Here is a 25,631-nt window from a genome sequence, read left to right on the forward strand (position 1 = left end):
ATTGATCCTTACTGTGTGTGAGCTGCTTCTCTTTGGTCTACAGGGGAGGTTTTCGAGTGTGTTTAACATGGTTTGCTGTAAATTGCTTGTTTATCTTATTACCTTTTTTGTCATTCTGTTTTGAATTCACTAAATTTAAATTGTAGTGATATTAAATTTTACTTTCAGAGCCCTGTGTATATTTCATCAATTTCCCCCAGTATTTAACCTTTTATTGCTCTAAAGCTTGTAATAGAGACATTTTTTGTTTGTTTTGTTCTGGCTTTTTTTTTTTAGTTCTTTGATTGCTAATCATCTCTTTATAAAACCCTGTTTAATGAGCTTCATGGCTTCAAAACACAGTAATAGAATAAAAGCACTCATTACACTTGTGTTAAATGAAACATAAAACATGAAACAATAAAACATGAAACATTATGAAACAGTGAGGTTACATTTTCATGTAAGAGATAAAATATTACAGTGTTTTCCATCAGGCCAACACCAAAGAGATTTAATCTAAGATAACCACCCGCTTACTGTGATCCAACTAACAGCTAAAGGCAAGAACAAGTTGATACCAAATGTTGATTTAAAGACAATATTGATTTAAAAAAAAAGAAAAAGATATGAAGCTTGATGTAAAAAAAAAGTCTGTCAGGTTAAATGGCTGGCCTTGTGAAGACGGAATAAGTGATTTGCAAATAGTCTTACTAAAGCTTTGCCGGTAAAGTTTAGCAGTAAGACGCAAGTTCTGTCCTTTTTTTTTTGAAGAAAACTATATTTTGTATTTATCTTGCAGTAATATTGGACTCTGAAGCTTGACTGTCAAAGAGAAAAAGGACGTCAGAGCAGAAGAAAGCTAAAGAGGAGAGTGACAGAGCACAGGCTAAAACGTCTATAGACATGCAGCAGTTATTCTGCAGTGGTCTGTTCAAACTTGAGAGTCTATCAATAAAATGAAGAGTGAGTTTGCTTGAAGAAAGAAAAGTAGTGTCAAAAAGAGGACTTTCTTTTCTTTATGTACGTCAAAAACAAATACAAGAGTCACATCTTTAAAACACACGGTGCTCATGGGAAATGGAGTCCTTGGCTGTTATCCAAACTGTTAACTACATTCTACATGTGAATGTAGTTTGTAGAACACACTGCACTGCTACTGCTTTTACATGTAGTATGTAGTATGACTGTTCTGTTAGGTCTGTTTTGTAGTATACCACTCTGCTTTTCTGTCTCGGAAAATGGAGCTACAAGTGATGATTTTATTTTGCTTTTTATTGTAAATAAACAACACAAACTTTGGAAAGATCTTGGCATAAGATCTTTCAGGCTGTGGTTCAAATTGCTTTTTACCTCAGAGTTTTTGTTGAGTCATCAGAACACGTATGTAGATTGCAAAAATAACTCATCAGTTATGTCAGCAAGGTGAGAATAATGAATCGTGGTCCATTTGGAAACCATATGTTTGGATATTTTCTAAAATTACCTCTTCCCGACCTCAGAACCTTGTGACACTGTGAGGTGACAGCAATTAATAACCAAAATACATGTTCTCATGTGTGCAGAGGAAAATATCCACTCTCCTGCTTTGAGTGTTTGCTTCTTTTTTTTTTTTACTTTAAACTTATTTTAAATGAAACATATTCTGCAAAATGCAAACTAAGTGAGAGCTGACAGAATGACTCTTGTCTTTTCCAGGCTCCCAGAAGTACGGATCTCAGACAACGGGCCTTATGAATGCCACGTGGGCATCTACGACCGGGCAACAAGGGAGAAGGTTGTCCTGGCTTCAGGGAATGTTTTTCTTACTGTTATGTGTGAGTACCATCATGACATTTTATATTTATGTTTCTGTGGCACGGAAACATCCTTTAGCGGTGTCTTGCTTTCAATCATTATTGTGTTTCTGGTTAAAGCGGGATGCTGCGTTTGAACACGGGTTTGTGGAGAGAAACTGTTCAAAGACAGCACGTTGGACAGCATGACAAAGATTGAAAAACATGATGCTGTGCGAATCTGCAGGCAGGAGACAAAGCCCTCTTGATCACTGAAATAGTGAGCTTTCAGTTTTTATGTGAGGTGTTAGAGGAGGGAACATCTAAGAATGTTGGGAAACATAATTTATCGTTTCATCCATTTACATGTTTTATATTCCCTTAAGGCTTATATTTAAAGTGAGCAATCTTTTTTTTTTAATTTTAAGAAGAAAAAAATTTGAAATGGTTAATGTGAAAAAGGTCTGTCACAGTGTTGATATTCCTGGCAGTGTAATAAGACTCCAGCTGGCCTGTGTTGGTGTAAAAATGGTTAATTTATGATGGGTGATCAATTGTCTCATACAAGCCTGGTGTAAATTTGATAGCACCCGTCAGCTCTTTCTGCTGCATGTCAAGGTTTTGTGTGAAAACATTAGAAAAATGACACGCCACTCAGATGGATGATGGCTGGGAGAAGGAAACAATGGCACTACAGGCAACAAGCGGATTAATCACACACACCAAATGAATACACAGAATATTTCACACCGAGGTGATATTTCAGGATGATACAGTATCATTATAGTTATTTATTTTGCCTTCCCCACCGGCTACTCTTCTTTCCTTCTGTCTGACTCTGTGTCTGACACCAAGAATGAATGAACACATTTTCTTAAACGCTGTGAACTGATGGGACCCAGACTGGGAACAAATGATTGTTTCTTTTTTGATTCAGATCCAGAATGTCTGCTATCAAACAGTTCTTGCTTCCTCCAACTTTGAACCCAAAGGAAATGGACCTGATGCCAAATCTTAAGGGTTAAGGAAGCGAGGTCAAGGAATTGATTCAAGTGAAAACTCAAGTTGATAGGAATGAGGTCTTTTTGCTGTGTGCAGCAGGAGCTCTGTGAAAGTGTGATTGGAAGAGCCAGGAGTAAAGTAGATGCTAATGATTTTTCACACAACAAACATACACAATTGATATTATTGGACTGAAATAAGATTAAATTATTCAGGGTATTATTCAGGGGCCTTAACAAGAATAATTGCATCTGTGAGCTCAGAATGCACGATTGCTTACAAGAAATGTGAAATGTGTTTAATTGGACTCTCTTAATGTTGCTAAAATACTCCTGCCAGTTTCTAACAGGCATATATCAGCTGGAGGCAAACAAGACATTGCAGAACTGACCTTGAGCTCATAGTGCCAACTCTCAGATATGTTCAGTTCTTTTTCATTCTTCATGTTTGGCAATACAACATCAGACACACAAGGTTGGCAGCCAGTATCCACACTGCCAGAACCCTCAGCTTCAGGTTGGTCGCTGTAGATGTTGTGGTTGAAGCTTGAGAGGGAAGTGTAAAACTTGAAGATCAATGGTGATTTATTGAGTAAATGGCACAAACTCCAACCTGGCCCATGGTCCACTTTCATACAACCGCAAGCTTTTATCTTACTATGTATTTATTATGTCTCTGAAATTAACCATGTTCCAAGTTGTGTGTCGATTTTCTGTCAAATGCACAAACAAAACCAAAGTTTATCTAACATGTTTAAACTACATTTGGACTGTGCTTTGGCTACTAAAGCCAAAGCTCTGTACATACTGCGGAAATGCAACAACAACTCTGACGTATTTAATTCAATGTATTTGAATGTGAAAATGTGAGAATTTAGAAAACACATTAGAGGGCACAGTACTACATTAAAGTAATGAAACAGTGGGCAAGGAGAAAATTGAGCACAAAATTAGTTAAGAATTATATATATATATATATATATATATATATATATATATATATATATATATATATATATATATATATATATATATATATATATATATATATATATATATGAGGCTAAAAATGTTGTTTGAGATCCAAAAAGTTGGAACATGAAAAACTATGATGATCACCCAGTATCAAAACATCATGACATCCTGAACACTTTCCTTGGTCAGAAGCGAGGGATGGGTACCTTTCACATTTTAAACAATTTGGTACTGGTACTCAAGGGTACCAATTTTTGGACTTTTTTCTGTTTCTTTGGTAAAAAAAAAAAATCAATTTGTTCAGTAATAATATCCTTTTTTTTTCAATTTAACATATTTATTCGTCAATATACAACCCCAGAATGCTGTGTTCATGTCCAGCATGGGAAATTGCATACCCTTCCACTCCCTCACAGTCACAAGGATGCATTTAGGGACCTAAACATGGTACCTTGTGATTTTTCATGAATTGGTACCCAGTGCTTTTGACAGAATTTGGTAGGTACCTATAAAAGTACCTAATTCGGTACCCATCCCTATCAGAAGCAGGGTTTGCTGATGTTTACACAGCACATACTGCAGAAAAAATGACCATATTCTGTATCAAGAGACAACTGAGGGACAGGTGATGTTTGACTTAATAAGTGACCTAATTATAACTTTGACTTAATAATTTGACTACACTCAGTGATGGATTTTTTTTTCCACAAACCCCTAAAAGAAACAGTTAATAAACAGAGCATTCATCTGTTAAACAATATGCTAGTGAGAGCTTCTGAACTTAAATGTGGCGCTCTTTGAAAAAACTTTGAACACCCCTGTTTTGGACAACAGGTGGAGCCCAATCTTTTATTAAGTCTGTGCCGACTCTTGCAACTCCACACTCATGTCCATAAATCAAGGGAAAAACTCCCTGAAAATCTCAAAACAGCTTGTTAGATTACAAAAATGTTTTGATCAAAGACTCACTGTGACACAAATTCTCCAAGTCACGTCACTAAAGCTCACTGTGCAGGTCCACAGGCATGACAAAACAAATATGATCTTAAAAAAAATTACACCATTCACTCTAACTGTTTTGTTTTTTTGTTTTGTTTTGATAATTTTTTTGGAGGGGCGGGGGGTCATTCCTAGATGATTGGCTTTGCACAAGAATGACAGAAAAAGCTGAAAAAATCAATTCAAATTTGTTCCTGCTGGCTTCCTGCAATGGCTGCAGTGCATGACTTCTCAAGCTGTGTGTTGACGGTGTCTTAGCTGCATGTGCCCCTGTCTTCTACACAAAACAAGGCCATAAACTATCCATTATTAAAACGTCGGCAGGCATTAGGATCATTTCTTAACCTGACAGGGTGAAGAACAGTGTGATCGATACATATAAATAAATAAAGAAAAGTAAATCAATCTCTTTACAGGCTTTGTGCCGTACATGTACAGGAGCGCTTAAAGGGGTTAAGCTTTCAGAAAACTAGTCAGGTTTTTGCTTTGAAATGCATTAAGGAGTGCTGCCATACTTAATTTTTGATGTTTATAATAGAAATATAGCTAGTATAAAGCCAATAAGACCCTCAGTTGATATATTTCCCATCTATTTTTGGATGATATCTGCATGGTGTGCAGAAAAAACAGGCAAGATTTTCATCCTCTAGATCAGCGGACACCAACCTTTTTTAAGCCCAAGATCTCTGAACCCAGCCGGCATGATGCAAGAACTACCTATTGAAGACTTGAAGAAAAATGGAAAACACATTATGTATTTCCAGTTTTAATGAGCCTAGATGTATGAGTTAGACTCAAGTCCCTTGTATTTAAGTGTTAGAAGCTGTTTTGCTGACCTACTGAAACACTTTGGATGATATAAAGTTTTTCCTTTTACATTATAAAAAGATAGAACTTAAACATGTGTTGTAGTCTGGCTCATAGCTACAAACAGCCAGTCAGAGACACTCAGTAGGGTGCCTGATTATAAGACGGCTTCTGTTCTTGATTAGTCTGCATGTGACTGTGTGTCTATCAAATTAATATTAATTAAGTTAGAAGAAATGTCGCACATACAGGATTTTTTCATGTAATATGGTCTTGCCAATGATGCTTTAAATGCCCCTTTTGTAGTAATTCAAAGGTTTGTCTTATCAATTTTGTCTTAAAAGTACTGCTTTAAAAAAACAGACTGGCTGACGCACATTATGTATAATACATGTTTATACTAAAACCACAAACTAGGATTTAATAACAATACAATGACAGTTATTCATAGTTCTTAAAGTAGAGAGTGAAGTTAAAAAATATGAATGGTGACAATTTATATGTGTGCACCCCCCTGCCCTCATTGAGCCACCCCAGTCTGAAAGTCTGGACGCTTCCCTGCACAGTGACACACAGTAACAATGTGATATGTAAGCTGACAGGCTTTCAAGTTTGATCACCAAAAGCTGGAGGAAAACTCATCTGTTGATCTTTAAATAATGAGAGGAAAGACAAACTAAAACTTCTGTACCAGCCAGAGCAGAAAGGTGACTCCTGTTGAGCGTGAGAAGGATTAACGATCAGCTGATGCAAAATATGCGCAAATGCGCAGCACTCATCATTATAGTATCCACAGACTGGCTAAGATGAAAATCTTACGAATCTGGAAGAACCTGAAGAATCTGTAGAACAAAAATTTCCTCTGCATCTCTCGAAATACGAGATATTTAGGTTATGACATGAATCATTACAGCATAGAAAACACAGAGGTGCATAAAGCGCGTTTGTAAACACTGGTAAATGATCATAAGAAGTGAGGATTTGATTTCCTCAAGCAACTTTTCCAACCATTGTCTGTGATGTGCGTGCTTCGGGGCGGAGCTCCATCATGCGCGATGAGGAGTGATTCATTTTTCTATTGTTTTCAAAATCTACCGGGGAAGCTTCAAAAATCGACCGGTTGATCGTGATAGACGGGTTGGCGACCTCTGCTCTAGATTATCGGCCTGTGAGACAAACCTTAGACTTTGCTGCTCAAACTAGTGGCATGTAATCTGTTGAAATGCCAAAATGGGAATCAACCCATTGCAAGCCTTCATGCTTCCTTTTGGAGTGGAAGCTTGAATGTTGTTTAGCTAGTTCCCTCATCTAGATCAACTAACCCAATCAAAATAATGCTGATAACTATTTATTATTATTATTATTATTATTATTATTATTATTATTATTATTATTATTATTATTATTATTATTATTATTTGCACAAGTGTTTTTCATGAATCCCGATGTATGCATCCTCTTTTGAGTTCAAATATCACATATTTTATCTGTGTTTTAGATACCAGAAATCTTATGTCTAACTCAAGCCTTATTTTCTCCATCATAAGACCACTTTTATTATAATTCAGCGACCAAGATATCTCAGTCAGCCAGTGGAGAAGCTTCGCGCCTGTAGCCTATTGCTCCGTCTGTGCCGTAATTATTGTATTTAAGTCCCCTGAACGACAGCTGCTTCGGCTGCTACTGATGTATCAATTACAGCTGAAAAGACATGCTGTTCTCCATGTGCTCCTATGGCTAATTAGGAATGGTGGAACTTTTTCAGTGGAAAAGCCCAGACAAAAGAGGCTTGTGACGATTTTACTCCATTATCACATTTTGTGCCTTGGAGGACTACCCGTGGTTTTCGTGTTTCCTTTTGATTTAACTTTCCTACTAACAAAACCTTGACCTTCTTGTCTGTATTTTTGTGACCAAATCCATGCCTCTGTTTGAGCATCCCCCCCACGCTGACGTCAAGGACAGACCCTCTCAACGGGAGACGACTCATTCAGTTGACTGTGCTTTGGCGCTTGGTGGGAAGACGTGAGTGATGTTGTTGTGGGACAGTTGGAGCACCCTTTCTCAATGGGGTCTTAAATCACCACTCCACAAGAGAGGAAGAAGAATGGCCTCTGGCATTGTGGCTAATTGCCGTCTAAACTGAAACAGAATTATTCATAACCTATTAGTATGTCAAGTTCAGTGTGAAGTAAAGGGAAAAAAAATGTGGAGAGGAGAAAGAAAGAAAATGAGAGTAGAAAAAAAAAGTTAATTAATAGGAAGCTGTACATGGAGAGTATTTTAATTTTTTAAAGGGCTTCATAAATAAGAATTATCATTTTAATGAATCCCCCGTCAAGAAATTCAATCACCCAGTTTTGAAAGGCTAAACCCTGAACTTTGGCTACCTTTACTTCTGTCCTTCACTTGGCAAAGTTTGCCATGTCTTTTTGTCTCCTCTGAGGCTACATGAGGTTATGTTGACTTTATAAGCCAGGACGGGGAGACCCATCTTTTACCCAGATTGTCTTTTAAGACATCTGCTTATGATACCAGCTTCACACATTGATATTTCAACAACACTGGAAAGTCCTTGGAGCATTCTCAAACTCCCTGTGTACCCCCCTATGATGATTTTTTTTTTTTCTTTCTGCCAAACACCCCCTACCGAGCACAAAGCAGGATATTGGACATAGTACTCACAATATGAACTTGAATTTAAATTGGATTCAAACATTAATTAAATAAGTGGTGTTAAAGTAATTGTGCTTGGTTGCTGATTTTTTTTGAACATACATTTTTGAATCATGCATACCCTCAGAAATACGAATATCCCCATTTGAGAACCATTGGGTTAGGGTTAAGTTGGACAGGATATAAAGCAGATTATTTCTTTTTTTTTTTCCTTAAAAGATAAACAAAAAATACAAAAGTGTGACCCTCTCAAAAAACTAACAAACATAAAACAAAAAAAAAACAACAACCCTTGACTTGTATTTATATTAAGGCTGTCAGTAAAAACATGTATATCATGACTCAATAAAAGTCTTAATTTAGTGGGCTTTTGATTATTCTTTTTAAAGACTTTTTTTGTCAGTTATGTAAGCAAGCAGACAAAGGTCAAAAGTGGCCTTAAATCAAGAAAAGATAACAATATCGCAAACAAACAAAAAAAAAAAAACAAAAAAAAAAACAAAACGACAACAAAATACAAACATTGAGCCATTACATACAAAAATGAAATCCCATAAACCCGAGCAGCATGCTGCTGCCATGGCGACACATTTCACTTGATGTCTCAGTTGACATGTTAAAAGTTGTATGTGCTTTTTAGTCCAACATAATTAAAACCAAACCAACATACTGTAAATTTAAGCTTCCACTTACAAGCAAAGCATACAGGTGCAACTGCACCACGAAAGTCAGCAGAGTATGACAGAGTATCACTGCAGAACTGTGGGTGAAACCTAATCAAACAACTTCACTTCAGCACTTGTTTAATGAGTGGCAGCTGATTCCAGATCAGTCAGACCCAGTTATAAAGTACGTCTTCAGAATGTCATGTTGTCAGCAAACTCCAGATTTTTGGAGCTGTCCTAGTTTCAGCCCAAAATTGTGTTGCAGTGCAGATCTCCTACAAATTATCTAGAAGTTAAGATCATAAGATACCCTGTAACCAATTTCTTTGACTTAGCGATATGGACTGTAAAACTATTTTAAAATTCAAAATAATGGAATTTTTAAACATGCAACAACATTTAAAAGCAATTGGTCAAGTTTAACTTTAAAAAAAAAAACAACAAAAAAAAAAAAGAAAAAAAAAACCCTCAAGAATTCATTTTTTATGGCAGCCTTTTTTTTTTCTTTTTTGAACATGTTTGCTTTGACACTCACAAAATACTCAACCAGAATACATCATGAATTATGATCATTGTGTACTCCTGGGGTTACACTCACTTTTTTTTAATCTTTTCTATGATGTCAGGGGTTTATGTGGATGTGTTTTACAATGGATATACATGGGTCAAAACCCATTGTACATTGTACATCTGCAAAACCGTATGTTTGTAATTATATCCAGCGTATGCTTTGGCTATTCTTTTCCTTATCTCCATTATAGAAATGATTATGCAAAATAGGGTGTTCAGATGTCAGCTGCCCCCTTTGGTTGAATGTTGTCTACCACGTTTTGTGCAGCATCTACTGTAGAATTATGTTTCACATAATCAACAAAACACAAGAAGTTATACCCATAAAGACAGAAGCCTTAGCCTTCTTTTGCAGAACACTAAAGGCTTTTGCTTTCACAATTAAATTTAGGCCAATTTAAACAAAGTCAGGTGAAAGGTTTTAGCCATAGCGTGAAATGAATTCAAGCTGACGATACGTGTCTGTATCCTGGAGTCAAAAAGCATCATGTACATGTTTTATTCCTAACCTCCACGTTCTTGTAGAAGGAGAATAATTGGATGTGTTTGTTTGTTGTGTAGTTGTGTTTTTTAATGCACAGTATATATCATATCCCCTGGACAATTGCAAGCTTTTATCTGGATAATTAGAAACATGCATTACTAAGATTCAGCTGTAACTAGGGCACTTTATTATGTATCGTGTTAGCAGAATTATAGCCCTTAACCTGAATGTACTGCTGCTTTGCTGCTCTGCTGCTCTGCGCCCGTAAATATAATGATGGACGCTCCACTCTCTGATAATTGTTCTAAGGCCCTCTGCTATCAAAGTTCAAATTCCACATCTGAGCTGAAAGGTTACAGATGAGAAGTTCAGAGTGAGAAAACGATGAAATGAGCTGATTGACAGGATCCTTATTAGAGATATTGAATTTCCCGTCAAATTATGTTCAGGCTCAGTCTGCAGAGAATACATTTAACAAGATGTAAATACACTGACAGCTTGGCCTTTTGACCTCCTCCCTCTCTGTTATAGTTTAATTGAAGAGGGCTCAGCTGAATGACATGAAAGTACAAAGCAGTCAGTTGTTTGATGTCCGTGCCAGAAACTTTAAAGAGATTATCATGTTTCCAAAAAATGCAGAAGAAATCATGAAAAAGTGAGGAGAGTCTTAGCAAATTATGTTCACAGCATCTCTGCGTGCTGCTGTTGGCTGATGGTCTGCCAGTAAAGTAGGACACTCTCTTTACTCAGTGATGTCTTCTTTAACTTTTGTTGGTTTGAAAATGTGTCACTTATCTTTACTTGAAATACATCAGGAGCGGATTATTTTAAGAATATGTTCTCTTTATTGATAACCTTTCTGTCCCTAGGCTAGTATCAGAAAGCAAAAATAGATATGTCAAGTCTTTGCGTCATGCAACATTTTATTTCTGCAGGGTTACAAAATGTTCAATGTGCAGCTTTAACACGATGCATTGGTGTTTTGGGGTAAACCTTTTCCCTTTCTTTTTCCCTAGAAGCAAACAATTGGTGTTCAGTGTCCTAAAAAATGGTTCATTTTGTAAATTGTTGATAAAAAAAGAGTTTGATTAGTCAGAAATCACTGAAGCCTACATTTAATTGAAAGCAGTGCAAGGCCAGCAAATCAAAAGATGAGGCAAGGAATCCGCTGAAACACAATGTAATGCTCCAACATATTGTGTAAAGGGACACTCCTAGCAGATTAATGACCCCCCCATTTGTAAGTTTTTAGCATTTAAAATCATCTACCATAACAAAACATTGTGTAAGCTACTGCAAATAAGGATAGAAGATACACTTGACTACATTTAACTTGTTGGGCTTTTACTTTTTGAATAGTTTCCTCCTGAATGCACAGTGGTAATGGTACAAAAAAAAGAATAAAATTCATCAGTCTCCCTTAAATAAGAGATTTTATGTAATAGTTACTATTCTCAGAGAACTTGTTAAAAATTTAGAAGAAACCAAGCTCTCAGAGGCAGAAAAGGCAACAAAGATATAGTTCTAGCTTTTATTTTGAAATACAAATTATGCAACATGTATTTTTCATGGCTGCTCAAAACAAAAAACCTGTGTGGTTTCCCATTCTGTGTTACCATAAAAGCTTAGTGAAGCAAGACGGCAGCCTCTGTAGAAGAGGGACTCGCTTCTACGTTGATATTAAAGGCCCAGGGTCAGGTTGCAACTGGTTGGTAAGATGATTGGGTATAAAAAAAGCTGCTGTCCAGACCATAGACTGTAAAACAAAGTCATCTTGCTTAGCTCATAGTGACATAAACTGCTCCCCCTGGTGGCTGACTGCAGTATGGTAGGTCAAAAAATCTGGCTCTCCAGTCATTCCAGATGGGCTGTGGTCAAACTTTAAAAAATGAATACTCCTTGAAGAAATGTTTCTCACGTGTGGTGATTTGAAGATATTATTTGGCTGCCTTGTATTCAAGTCCTCTTTTTTCTGAAAAGTTTTATTTTCATTGGTTATAAGAGGGGAAAAAATCAAGGTTTTACGTCCTGTTTAATGATGATTGACAGCTGCCGTTCTTGTGTTTTTTGGGGGGGATTGTAAAATATGTCGGGAGGTAGAGTCAAGAAGTGATTAGACTCTCAAAGGAAAAAAAATATATTATTACTTTTGTCACCCGGCTCCACTCAGATTCTCCCAGAATCCCTCACAGACTCTGGCTGCACGACTGGCCTAATGGCTGCACCAGTGACGGGGGTATTATAGCTCCAAAACCGTACAATGGTAAATGGCAGAGCCATGCTGTCCACTCTATATACAGTTTATGGTCCAGACAGGCTGAGTCTCTTAGAAGTTATGATGGGTGAAAAAAATAATCACCAGAACAATTTCAGAATTATGTCCTGTAGTGTAAAACTGCTAAGAATTCTGGGGCTTTGTCATCAGCAGTTTATGACATAATCAAAAAAGTCAGTAAATCTCTGTACAAAATAATTTTGGGAACTGAAGAAGGACTGCTTTAAAAACAAACTGAACTGTGCAATGGAAAACACTGCATTGGCCCAGAATCACTTCTAAAACCAGCGTCTCTGTACAGTTTGTGGCTGCATCCATAAACCCAAAGGTCAAAACTTTACCATCCAATGAGGAAATCATATACCTTTATAACAGTAATAATACAAAGATTGGCAAAGACCCCAATGCTTAACTCCTGATAAGTGACAATAATAAATTTTGATTTCTAAGATTGATGAAACAAAGTGTCAACACAAAGTCTCAGCCTGAATGCTGGACACTCAAAACTAGGTAGTAACAAAAACATCTGAGCTGGAAAAAACTGTGACAACTAAAAAACACAAAAAAATGTCAAAAACAAACTTGGCATAAAGCTTTGCAAAGCATGGAGGAAAGACAAGGTCACACAGGGTAACACAGGTGGAAACAATGAGGGCAGGGATTACAATCACCAGGGCAGGAAGTGAAGTGACCTGAAACAAGAGGGGAGACCTGACTATGAAATAAAAGCGGACTTGACAGACACAAAAGACCAGACTGAAGTAAAAAGTGCAAACTTAACAAAACCAACAAGACATGATGATATACAAACAGAAAAGACAGGGCCCAAACTCACCCAACATTGACAGACTCAGACACTTTTTGATAAACTATTCTGTGATCTATTAAACAAAATATGTAGTTCAAAATCCAGCACTGTGATGTCAAGGGAAGGACATCTTTGAGTATGTATTGGTACAAGGCAACTGACTGTGTACAGCAGCATCCTGTCACAAAGTGGAGAGGCCATGGCTACCCAAAGGAAATAAAGGCAGTGTTTCACTGAAGTCAGTACTGATTGTCACTGTCAGCGTGGACAACCTTGAGTACATACGTTTAGCAATGTCTACTTGGAAACCTTATTATTCTTCCTACAAAACTGAAAAAACATCTACACTCTGATTGAGCGTTGCGCTTATTCACCTGACAGTCCTTGAAAATATCCAAGATTTTTACCGCCATCAAAACAAGACTAATATCAATGTCATCATGAAAAACAAGAGTGTAAGAGTTTACTTCAGCAAAGTGAGAAAATTCCTTGGATGTGGATGCTTACCTGAACATTGCTGAGCATTTTTGAGATGCCTGGGCCTTGAACTTCAACAAAATCATCTCTTATTGACTATTTAATCTGTGTGGCACTTGTGTAAAGTGGTAGACTTCACAAATCTGTCCACAGGAAGCTGACACTTTCAAGCACAGGATATGTGGTGTTATTACTGACTAATGGATTCAGTATATTGTGATTTTAACACTGAGGGGATCCTCTTCTCCCTCATCAACAATCACATAAAATAGATATATCACTCCACAAACGCTGACATATCCATCCCTGTAAAGCTAAGGTCATAATTTCAAGCTTTGCTGGGTGGAAGAAATCAATAGCTCTTTTCCCAATGGCAGAGATAGGGTCATTATTTGTTATTACCCAAAGTGATTCCTATGCCACATCCCAAAGATTACAAGGAAAGGTTATTTGTCTCCTCGGAGTGTGTGTGTGACCTTGGAGAGTCCATGGATGATGTCCTGGACGTCTTAGGTTGTTTTGTTGTTGTCTGTTCCAGATGACCGTTGGGGCTGTAACTCGTCCACCACATGAAGAACATCTTGTGTTTAAAAGTCATGTCACATAAATCCAGGTATCTACTCTTCTAACCTTTAGAAAGGATGTAATTTCAAGGATAGCCATCACAAAGCCGGTATTTATAACCCCTACAAACATAGATGAGCGCTAAGGTGTAGAGGGACTAATTACAGTCTCATCCCATAAAAGTAGGATTCGCTTCAATAATGGATGCCCAACTTTAATTAAGTGCTGTGTATATTTAGGTTGGTTTATAAATGGTGGGGATTAATGGTGTACAAGGCGAGCCCAAAGACAGAAGCGCCTGCAGACACAGCAGTCGGAGGGAAGAGTTTAGGGGCTGTTTGCGACTGTCTCATTGAAGTTCGGGGTGCTTGTGTGTGAAGAGGCTTGTTTGGGTGGCGGGGTTTGATGCATTGTGTCCTCCGCTCGCTCAGGAAGTGATAATCTTGGCGTGAATCAACACCTAGAGAGACTCAAACACAGCTCGGTGCTTCTGAGCGCTCCGAAAGGATGCCATTTCTTTTCAGACTCATCAGTCCTACTCTGAAGTGTTTGTTGTGCCGTCTGTTAGCTTAGCGGCCGTCACAATGGGAGATTGTTCAAGAGTCCTCCTTGTGATTCCTCATTACTCTCTCATCTCTCCTTTGTGTCACCTTCCTGCTCATCACACTTAATGTCCTACGGAGTGCTACCTGCATCACAGCCTGCTTGTTTGATTGAGCGTCAGAATAAATTATGGAGAAGGCCACTGCATGTTCTGTTTCCTTAGAGCACACACAAGGAAGATGCTTAATTGTTTTTTGCATCTTTTCCACCACACATTGTGCAGACTTTCCTCTGAGATGATTTATCAGGAAATGAACCACTCTCTTTTTTAATGAAATCCTGTGACCCTGTCTCACTCTTTCCCCAACTCAAGCATTTAGTGTAGCTGGTAGGGAGCAGCTCACAGCGCTAATAAAACATGTTGGCTGAGCGCCCGTTGAAGGGAAAAAAAAGAATGAAATGAATTCAAAGAGCAGATGAATTATTAAATGTCTGTCTTTGAGCTAAACCCTGGGGTGATAATTGAGGCAAAAATAAACAACCCATGGGCTTCCTCAAGGATTTCTCTACCCAACATTGAACTTGTAGTCTGTGCATCACTTAGTTGATTTTAAAGAGTTTCTGTCGGGCTTTTTGTCTACCTCCCGTGCTGTCAGAATTTACTGTAAAACTTTCTTCCTCCCTACACTTTTCTTCTTCTGCAACTCGCTACAATTAGCTTCAACTGGCTTACCACATGAACCTCCATGCATATTTATTCCCTGACTGTATCTCATTTGAGGGTGTATTTCAAAGAAAAAAGCCTCCAGCTCATCAGGTGTCTCATTCAGCTGACTTTCAGCAGCGGGGCAGCCAATGCCCGCCAAGGCCTCAGCCTCATGAGTAAGTCTGTTTTCATACCCACAGATTTCAAACAACAAACAACAAAGAGGCAACTGATGGTTGCTTCATATCATCTGCTCATATTCTGTACACCAAAAGGCTTTGGGAGGCACCCGAGATCCTGTTTATTATCTGAGACTTGGAAACACTCAATACACAATCAAAGGAAATCTGATGGGGATGATACAGAAGACTATTCAGACATTTTCAGTCCTGATTAATGTGAATAGACCAAAAATGAAAGTAATGCAGGAGAATTAAGGACATTGTGTGCTGTGGTCAGGGTTAACATCATATATTGATAGATTTTCTGCCTGATGGAGCTTCCTGCAGGATAAAACTGAACAACAGATTTGGCTTCAATTTTTAGTCAGACTTGTTGAAAGAACAACTTGTTCTACAGCTATTATCTGAGCAATAATTACCAGTATTTTCACAGTATGCGTTTCATTATCTGGAAAAAAAAAAAGATGCTAAAAGGGGTATTTAAAAAGTATTACACACAGTTGGGTTAAAAATAACCCCTTTTGGGCTGGGTCATTACAGCACCAGCCCAGCAGTAGTTTATTTGACCCAGCAAGATGGGTTGGTCTGTTTTAACCCAGCAGAGGAGTCAAAACTTTTAACACAAATGCTGGGTTAAGTTTATTACAATTCTTGGTAGTTTCAGCCATATATATTCTAATCAAAACAGGCATTTAAAGGGTGGTTTAATTCAGCTTCATTTTAGACATAGTTCATGCTCTTGCTCCTACATAAGTATGTGAATAGTCATATCATGCCCCAATATAAGTATATTATTAATGATATTTTTCTACTTTTCCTTATATTTCTTATATTTGCTCATATTTCTTTAAATTTCTAATTTTATATTCGGTTATCACTATTGTATTTTCATTGTAATTGCATTATTGCACTTTTTTGTGAGCTGCTGTGACAAAAAAAAAAAAAAACTCTTCTATTCTATCATATTTTTTAATGTAATATAATATAATATAATATAATATAATATAATATAATATAATATAATATAATATTATATTATATTATATTATATTATATTATATTATTTTATATTATATTATATTATATTATATTATATTATATTATATTATATTATATTATATTATATTATGTTATATTATATTATATTATTATATTGTATTAAATTATATTATATTATATGAAGCAGTGGAGCAGTAACAGCCATTCTGTGCTGTGGAACACAGACAACAGGTATGTACTATAAAGCACAGACAGCCAGTGTATGCTGTGGATTGCAAACAATGGTTCGTATGCCAGTTACAAAACGCCATCACAACAAAAATTAACGAACATAGACTTCCTTGAAGACAGTACAAAAATATAAATATGTGGCATATAAAATGAATACAAATTACTATGATTACAAATACTATTGACATCAATATTTTCATTGTATATTGCATAGATCAAAATAGCAGCAGCCAACCAAGATAGCAGCAGTGGGTTAAGTTAAAATTGAAATTAAATACTGGGGTGCTAGATTTGAATAATAATTAGTGTTTAAAAGGAAATGTTGCAGATATTACACGTATGCACAGGATTCGGAAGAGAAAAACTGAATAATCTTTTTTTAAAAATGGCCATGCAAATGTGGGGATGAGTGTATAAGAGGCAAAATTGTGCAACTGGGCTTTGGTGGGGTGTTAATGGTTGGCTTATTTGGTGGTGGTGCTGTAGTGTAATTTAGACTTCTTAAGATGTAAAGGAGCGGTTATCTTAATTTAAAGGTAGTTTTTTGAATTTGTTTACAAAGTTATATGTAATATTTACTTGAAAAGGTGCTGATATGAGTGACTGCTCAGAGCATGGAGCCTGGCATAGTGTCTGATTGATGGAGCACGTCTGTTGCCATGATGACACATTGACATTCAAATCTCAAGGAACCCAGGTGCTGGGTCACACGATGTATATTGCGTTGATGTATTTTTAACTCAGTATTTCAGTTGCACAAAAATAACCCAAACCCCATATAAATAACCCGTTATGGATTAAACCCAGCTGTTTTTATTGTGTAAATTCTGTTTTGTGATGTTATGTGTGGCCTTTTTTATTTTGGATTGGGCGCATCATAAATGCCCATTTTAAAGCAGAATTATACAGCCTGAACCAATGTCTCTGAGACAAATGTTGGGACAGGCACAGGTGTGTTTTGACACGCTTAGATCTAACGCGACCTTAAAATAGGTAAAGTGAAGCCTGTCATGTCCTGTCAGTCGACCGTCACTTGTGCCTTTGTTTGGTCATTCTCATCAGTGCACTCTGTGCAGACAGAGGAGAATACAAAGCTTGCTTTACATCAGAATATAAAACAATTCACCTACACACACGAGTTGAAAAGTGAGTGTGTTGTGTTAGCTCCACTTACCCTCTGTGTTAGACAACCCACCGCTGGGTAATGGAAAACGCATCACTTACAGCGTGCCGCTTGAGATTTGAACCCCAGGTCTCTCTTTGTTATTGCTGGACTGAATTCAGTGGGCCGCGGCCTAAACCAGGCTTTGTGATGCCTCATTTTCATGGGTCATTTCTTTACATATTGCATCTGTTACATGTGAAGAAGCAAATTCACAGGAAAATTATCGATAATCACGGTCATCATGTGACAGCAGTGGGCAGAGGAATCAGCAGCTGCAGCACAGAGGGAACAAAATCCAATAAACCCACACTGTGTGCAACCAATAGCTTCACGCTAAGTCTGGATGAAATACCGAAGCCGGATCCTCAGCATTGTCTCCTGTATGTACACCTTTTCTGCTGTTTTTGATTATCCCGTAGTGTCAGCTGCGAATGTGGGAGAAATAGCAGAGTGTAGCAGCTCCTTTGGGAGGGCACATGTTCGGGCGGGTGTAGGGAGAAGGAGGAAGAGACAGACAGTGTGCGTGTGCAGACTGTCAGAGTGAAATCAGAGTGTTCTGTATGAGCTACAGTTGGTCAGAAAATAAATGTTACCGCTCCCTGAGAGCCACGCTGAGCTCGAGAGTTTTGTTTACCAGCAGCTGGGTGTAGTGACACTTTAAAGCTTGCTACAACTCCGACCGTGGAGCTGTGAAATCAGTCTCTCTTACACTCCCTGATCGAAGTCTGGAAGTTTCAGACACAACAGCCAATGCAGAATAATATAACTGCACTATTAAGACACCACTGACTTGTATTAAAAAGTTAATCAATGAGAAACAAAGCTCTTCTTTTTTTAACAATGTTCTAACATTCCGCTTTGTTTTCTTAAGACTGCAGAACTTTGAAGGTTTCGGCTCAAGTGTGAGTTTGAAAGTTAAGCAGGATTTAAAAAACTAAGAAATTGACTTGTTGGAAAGTTTTGAAGGTCTAGTTTTAATTTTTTAATGCAAAGAATGAAAAGATACTTGTAAAACCAGAGGATAGAATATTAATACAGTTCAGTTTGCATAATCTCTCAAGTGTTTGATCACTCTTGATTGTGTTTAATTATCCACACAATGAGGTTCAGATGGAGTGCAAGGTGGTGTTTGATGAAACAGACCAAATCCTTTGTTCCATTAACTTCAGTTTGATGGATGATATTTACATCTTATTACCCGGCTTTCTGACTGATTTTTCAGGTGTGGAAAATATTTGATCCTGATTGGTTGAAACTATTTAATGATGGTCATTAAATTTCACTGATCTCGTCGTGACAAATCAACCTGCAGAAAAGACTACAGATGGTTTAACTTCTGTTTGTTGACACCAAAAACCATATTGGGAGGTTTAGCCCATGTTAGCACCATATAAGGAAAAAAAAATGTGGCTAGTTTCTGTTAGCATGCCAATTCTGCTGGTGAAACAGCATCGATTTTTTTTCTTACTGGATCTTGCCAGAAATTCTAGCAATGACAGCAGATCAGATGAGAAAAACTTGAGGTTACCAGCCGCTACAAAGAAACTTGTAGCTTGTACCATGAGCAGAGATGATGATAGTAGCAGTGACTGTAGCATCACTTGTTTTTAAAAGTGTGTCAACTGCAGAGTTGACAGCTGAAGGAGAGCTGATTGACAGTTGACAGTTTTGACCAGAACAGGCAGATAAGAACGCCAACTGCTGTCAAATCACCATACATTAACCCGTAACAACTGGGATGATATCTGGTTAGCAGGTAGTGATGGGATATTGGACCTATGTTATGGATATAGATTCGGTACAAACCACAAAGCTTACAGCTTAAAAAAGGGGAGGGTTGGTCCTAGTTTTAAGCCACAACATTAAATTTGGGCTAAAATATTGCTCCTCATGATAAGACAGACATTGACTAGGATAGGATGAGAGTTGGCTTCAAGTTTGTTGGAGTTGTAGACTCAACTGGCAGATTCACATATGAGAAAATGGGTATACATTTGTAAAGCAATCATTTGTACTTATTAAGTCCAAAGTGTGTTATTCCAGCATCATGGGCTCTGAATTTGCCAGGCTTTAGTTGGCAATCCTATCTAGGTAACTCATGGGTGTCCTGGCCAGGCTGAGTACTCATTAAACATGACTCCATGAAAGTTGCTAGATACTGCCCAAGTGGCTGCCTGTTGTGGCAGCTCTCTCTTTCTTGTCTGTTTCTTGTAATTTTTCATCTCTTTTTTGTCATCTTTGCATATGGAGTGGGTTACTTACTTAGTATAGTTCAGTCATTGGTCATGGACACCAAGCTGGTTGTTTCTTCTAAAATATTTTTACTATTTTTGTTCCTGTTTTTGTCCGAGATCCTACATGAAACCATGGCTGCATTGATTACACATGAGATCAGCTGTTAGCAGTCTGTACCATGTCAATGCTAACTGGTGCAAGGCCTGATGTTTCCTCACAAGTTGAGGAGAAGGAGGTAAGGACAACGTGCTGGTACTGAGGTGACCTCCTGAGATCTGTCTCCAATAAGATGGGCAAGCTAGCCATGCTAACCCAGCAACACAGGGAATACCAGAAGGAAGGGTAGCATCATGCTATTCACAGACATGGCTAACGGAGCTAACACCAGACACTAGCGTCACATTGGAATAACTTTATTGTGCAAATAGTATCCAGTGGCTAGTTGTCTTGGTTCCTGCCAGCACTGTGGCTTGGTGCTTGGTCAGGTTCTCATATCTGAGTGTCCACATCAGTAAGGATCTCACTTGGACACTCAACACCACACAGCTCTTCAAGTGGACTCAACAGTGGCTGCACTGTCTGAGGAAGCTGAGGAACTTTGGTATGTCCCCCCAAAGATCCTCAGCAACTTCTACAGCTGCATTATTGAGAGCACCTTCACTAGCTGCATCACTGTGTGGTGCAACAGCACCACTGCTATGGACCACAGATGCCTGCAGAGAGTGGTTAAGACTGCTGAGAGGATTACAAAGACTCAACTGCCCTCTCTGCAGAGCGTCTACCACCGTAGAGTCCACAGGAGAGCTGCCTCAATCCTCAATGACCCCCACCCACCCCTAGCATGGACTGTACAGGAGTGTGCAAAGCAGGACCCAAAAAATCTTTCCCACTGCTGTCCAGCTCCTGAACATCTGACAGGAGTGTAACAACCAGAAACTACCTCATGCTCACTTTGCATTATCTTCATTTTTTGCACTGTTTGGAATTTTATTTGCACACACCAGTGCCTTCAATTGCCTCATTTTTATACATATATTGTATATTTGTACATATTTAGGGCCTGAGCCCTGGGAACCAGGGGCGTAAGCCCTATTGAAACCCTTGCGATTATTATTTATGTTTCTTTCTGCCGCATTAACCACAAATTGCGCGCAGACGCTTGGCGAAAACGCGAACAGACGTGTACCCAAAAATTACATGCCCCAAAAAATTTATGAATCTGCAACTTGCACAAAAATGAACGCTCCATAGCGCCCCCTAGTGGCTTAAAACTGCAGCCCCTAGGCCGACATTGAGCTACAGCCCTGAAATTTTGCACATAGCACAAGCATGCCCACACGTACAAAAAAGTCTCTTATGAGTTGCCTGATTTCTAAACACGAACATCGCTAATTGCACCTAAACTTCAAAATTTTGCGATTTTGGCCTACGTATTTGAACGAACTTGTCCTAGGGTTTTTGACTTATCAACTCCAAACTTGGCATATGTATACAATCCACAGTGAGGATTAAAAGTTATTGAAAGATTGTTTCTATCTTAATGGGCGTGGCTACGACGTGGGCTCAAAGTTCGGCATTTTCTCAACTTTCTCCGATATACACCAAAATGGACACACATGTTCAGTGTTGCGTCCCGGATACAGCCATGTAATTATTTCCTCAAAAAAGTACAGCGCCCCCTACTGGCAAAGGCCTGAAATTGGAAAAATTACATGTATAGGGTACGTATTTGAACGAACTTGTCCTAGGTTTTTTCTCAGATCAACTCCAAACTTGGCCTGTGTGAACAACACATGTTAAAGAGTAAAAGTTATTAAAAGATTGTTTTCATATTTTTGGGCGTGGTCACAAATGACCGTCAAAGTTGGCCATTTTTCCACTTTTGGAAAATCTTAATAACTCCCCTGTACAATGTTTGATCAGGACCAAAATTCACACACGTGTTCACTGTCTGATCCTGATTCCATTTCTATCATTAGTTGCCTTAACATTAATGCTACATAGCGCCACCAAGGGGCAGAAAATTTTGGCTTCCCGACTACTTTGAGCTACAGGCCTGAAATTTGGTAGGCATAACAAGCATGCCAAGACCTTCAAAAAATTGTATTATGACCATAGTCAATTCCGAACAGGAAGTTCGAAATTTGGACATAAACCTCGGATTTTTACGATTTTTAGCCTCAGACTAAATGAAATAATTCCTTGGTTTTTCATCAGATCAATGCCAAACTTGGCCTGTGTGAACAACACATATTAAAGATAAAAATGTATTAAAACATTGTTATAATATTTGTGGGCGTGGCCACAAATGACCGTCAAAGTTGGCCATTTTGCAACTTTTTGAAAATCTTAATAGCTCTCCTGTGCAATGTTGGAACAGGACAAAAATTCACACACATGTTCACTGTCACAGCCTGATTGTATTTCTATCATTATTTAAATTAAAGTTAATGCTCCATAGCGCCACCAAGGGGCTCAAATTTTTTGCCCCCCTGGCCACATTGAGCTACTGGCCTGAAATTTGGATGGTATAACAATCATGCCAATGCCTACAAAAAACTCTATTATGACCATAGTGAATTCCAAACAGGAAGTCCGCTATTTGGCCGTAAACATCGGATTTTGACGATTTTTAGCCTCAGATGAAATGGAACAATTCCTTGGTTTTTCATCAGATCAACTCCAAACTTGGCATGTGTATACTACACTCACTGACATTGATATGTTCCAAAGGGATTTTTGCTACGTGAATGGGCGTGGCCACAAATGAGGCTCAAAGTTGACCATTTTAACTATTTCATTAAAACCTTAATGGTTCTCTAGTACAGTGTTGGATCAGGGCCAAAATGCACACAGAGGTTCAGTGTCAAAGCCTCAGTTCATTTCTATCACTGGTTGCACTAACATTTATGCTCCATAGCGCCACCCAAGGGCTCATATCTGCAGCCTGTCCAGCTACTTTAAGCTATGGGCATCATAAGTTTTGGGCTCAACTCTCATGCCTAGACCTATGGCTTTTGGATGAGCCACATTTTGTTGCTCATGCGGCAGTTGGGACATGAAGGCAATGTTATGGAAACACTGTGGAGACATTCTGCTGTCTGCAACATCGTTTGCAGAACCTGTTTGACAGTGAATCATAAATGCTGTGGCTTAACATTTATTTGTTAGAGGGCTGCATACCCCTCCATGTGCTCACCAGAGGGACACTGACTGCCATTCAGTACCAAGATTTGATCCTCATACACCTTGTGAGCCCATGCACACAGAGGCTCTGTGTCACAGCTTCAGTGCATTTCCATCACTGGTTGCACTTACATTAGTGCTACATAGCACTTCATTAAATTGTTTCTTTATTTAAACATAAATTCTACCCTCCATTCCTTTACAAGAAAATGATCTGTGACCCTGTTGTAGCAACCTGGTGTTTTTTCCAGGAGTTTTACCACTGTTCTCTCAATTACCAGCACAGCTAGACTGCATAAACACCCTTACCCCATTGTGTTGCAGGTGTAAGACTTTAAACAGGGCAAACTCCTCTCAACACATGCAGGCTGTCAGTGTTACTGACATGGGAGAAGCTCCGCAGCTATAGCTGTATCTGCTTCTTGGTGAAATCAGAAAGAATCTTTATACACAACGCTTGTTCTTTATAAAACAGGTAAACTCACTGGACATCAATGAAGCCTCTGGATCACTCCACAGCATCTGAATGTACGACTCACAAGATGCTCCGTTGGAACGTGCCTAAACCTATGGCTCTAGGCTGAGCCACATTTTGCAGCTAATGTGGCGGTGGCTGAGCCACAATTCGCTGCTCATGCGGCAGCTGGGACATGCTCCTATTGGCAGGCATTGGGCAGACATGTGGCGGCTGTGACACGCTCCGACTGGCGCACACAGGGCGAAGGCCCGTTCAACGCTGCTCGCAGCTTTAATTTTATCCTTATTTCTATTTGTCTGGGCTTTTTTTAATATCTAGCTCTTGACTGAAGAAAGATTTTCACTGCACAGAGCAGCAGGTTTCCTTACTCTGCACATGGCAAAGACTTTGGCAATACTTTGAAACACTTTTCTTGCTCCAGAGCTTGGAAAGCAAAATCATGAAACTTAAAATTCTTTTTTTTTTCATGGTAATTCTATCCCAGTTTTATGTAGGAGTGCTCTTTCTAAGGAGAGTGATTAATTTTCATTTGATGCATGGCACCATATAGCAGTAAAGATTAGCTGCCATCTCCACTCCCCATAGATTGCCTCCAAATCCTCAATTTAAGTCCACCACGCACAAAGCAGCCAAAAGTTCTCACAATGGGCGGCGAGGCAGTATTATGAAAGCTCTTTTGAAGATAAAAACCACAGCGCTTGCCCCCTACGGGGAGACGATCTGGTTGCTCTCATATGCTTTGGAGGGCATTTTTCTGGCATGGTGTGGGTCCATTTGTTCTCTTTGGTGGAAAGGATCAAATCAATACAAAGCTGTTCTGAGTGATTACCTTTATTGTGTGAGTTTTTATTTTCTATTTCAGGACTGACAGAGGAGATGTCTCAACAATGATGATGATGATGGCCCATCCATAGTGCAAAAATTGGTCACTTAGAGTTTTGATAAGTTCGACGAGGATGTTATGGCATATGCTGCAGACATTGCAATTACCTGATCTCAACCCTGCTGACATCATAGGAAGTTCTGGAACAACAAGACTTTCTAAAACTTACTACAATTAATTGCAAGAGGGAGTTGGTTTGCTCCTGGAGATTTTACAGACTTGTGGAAACCGCTCTGGTTGCATGTGATGCACGAGCACCTTATTTATTGATTTATTTTATTTTCTTTATTTATCCTATGTTTTTATAAAACAAGAATTCATGCTGTACTCACTTGGTTATGTCTTTGCATGGAGCAACCATCACAAGTCAGAGCTGCTGGTGGTGAATCAAGCATGAGATAAATTACTTCATCTTCACTGAAGACTGATAACCCTCTTTTATGTTTTTTATCTTTTGCAGAGCAAAGAGTAGACTGTGTCTTTAATTTATTGCAAGAACATTATGGAAAAGAAAAACTATCAATATTTCCCGTTCTAACTTTACCCCCTGCAGGCACATTAATAGTCAAGCTTCCCATATTAAACGGACTCATGTCCTGAATAGACCCTGCTCCTCCTACCACCAAGTGGCTCCACTGTTACAGTTCTAATATTAGATAGGATAAACTTTATTGTTCCCAGGAAATTTTTCATCGACATGGGTGCAGTGCTGCTCACAGTCAATTCATTATTCACTCATACATCCATACCAATTCACAATAACATGCCTGTTGTAAAGTAAATAACTGAATGAAAGCTGTGTTCATTGTGGTGTGTGAGTGACACAACACGTCAACAAATATAAACACACCAATGTAGTCAAATTAATGTCATTAAAATCAAAGCAAGAATAAGCCAGCCCTCCAACTTGTAAGTAAAGTGATGGAAGTAGAGAGGAAGAAGAGTTTGAAGCAATTGCTTTTAATACT

At 38.5% G+C, this 25,631-nt stretch overlaps 1 protein-coding gene across 3 annotated transcripts in view; it reads left to right on the forward strand.

The window, feature by feature from the left end:
• The window catches only part of igsf21a (immunoglobin superfamily, member 21a), a 362,000-nt gene that overhangs the window by 209,010 nt on the left and 127,359 nt on the right, over window positions 1-25,631 (forward strand). For all 3 annotated transcript variants that reach the window (XM_074677099.1, XM_074677108.1, XM_074677116.1), the window contains exon 4: window positions 1,678-1,796. In XM_074677099.1, coding sequence (XP_074533200.1) covers window positions 1,678-1,796 — 119 coding nt within the window. The remainder of the gene's footprint in view (window positions 1-1,677; window positions 1,797-25,631) is intronic.

This window comes from Halichoeres trimaculatus, unplaced genomic scaffold (assembly GCF_033239565.1).
Source record: "Halichoeres trimaculatus isolate MK-OKI-2021-1 unplaced genomic scaffold, fHalTri1.1 fHalTri1_scaffold_1, whole genome shotgun sequence".
Classification (NCBI taxonomy): Eukaryota; Metazoa; Chordata; class Actinopteri; order Labriformes; family Labridae; genus Halichoeres; species Halichoeres trimaculatus.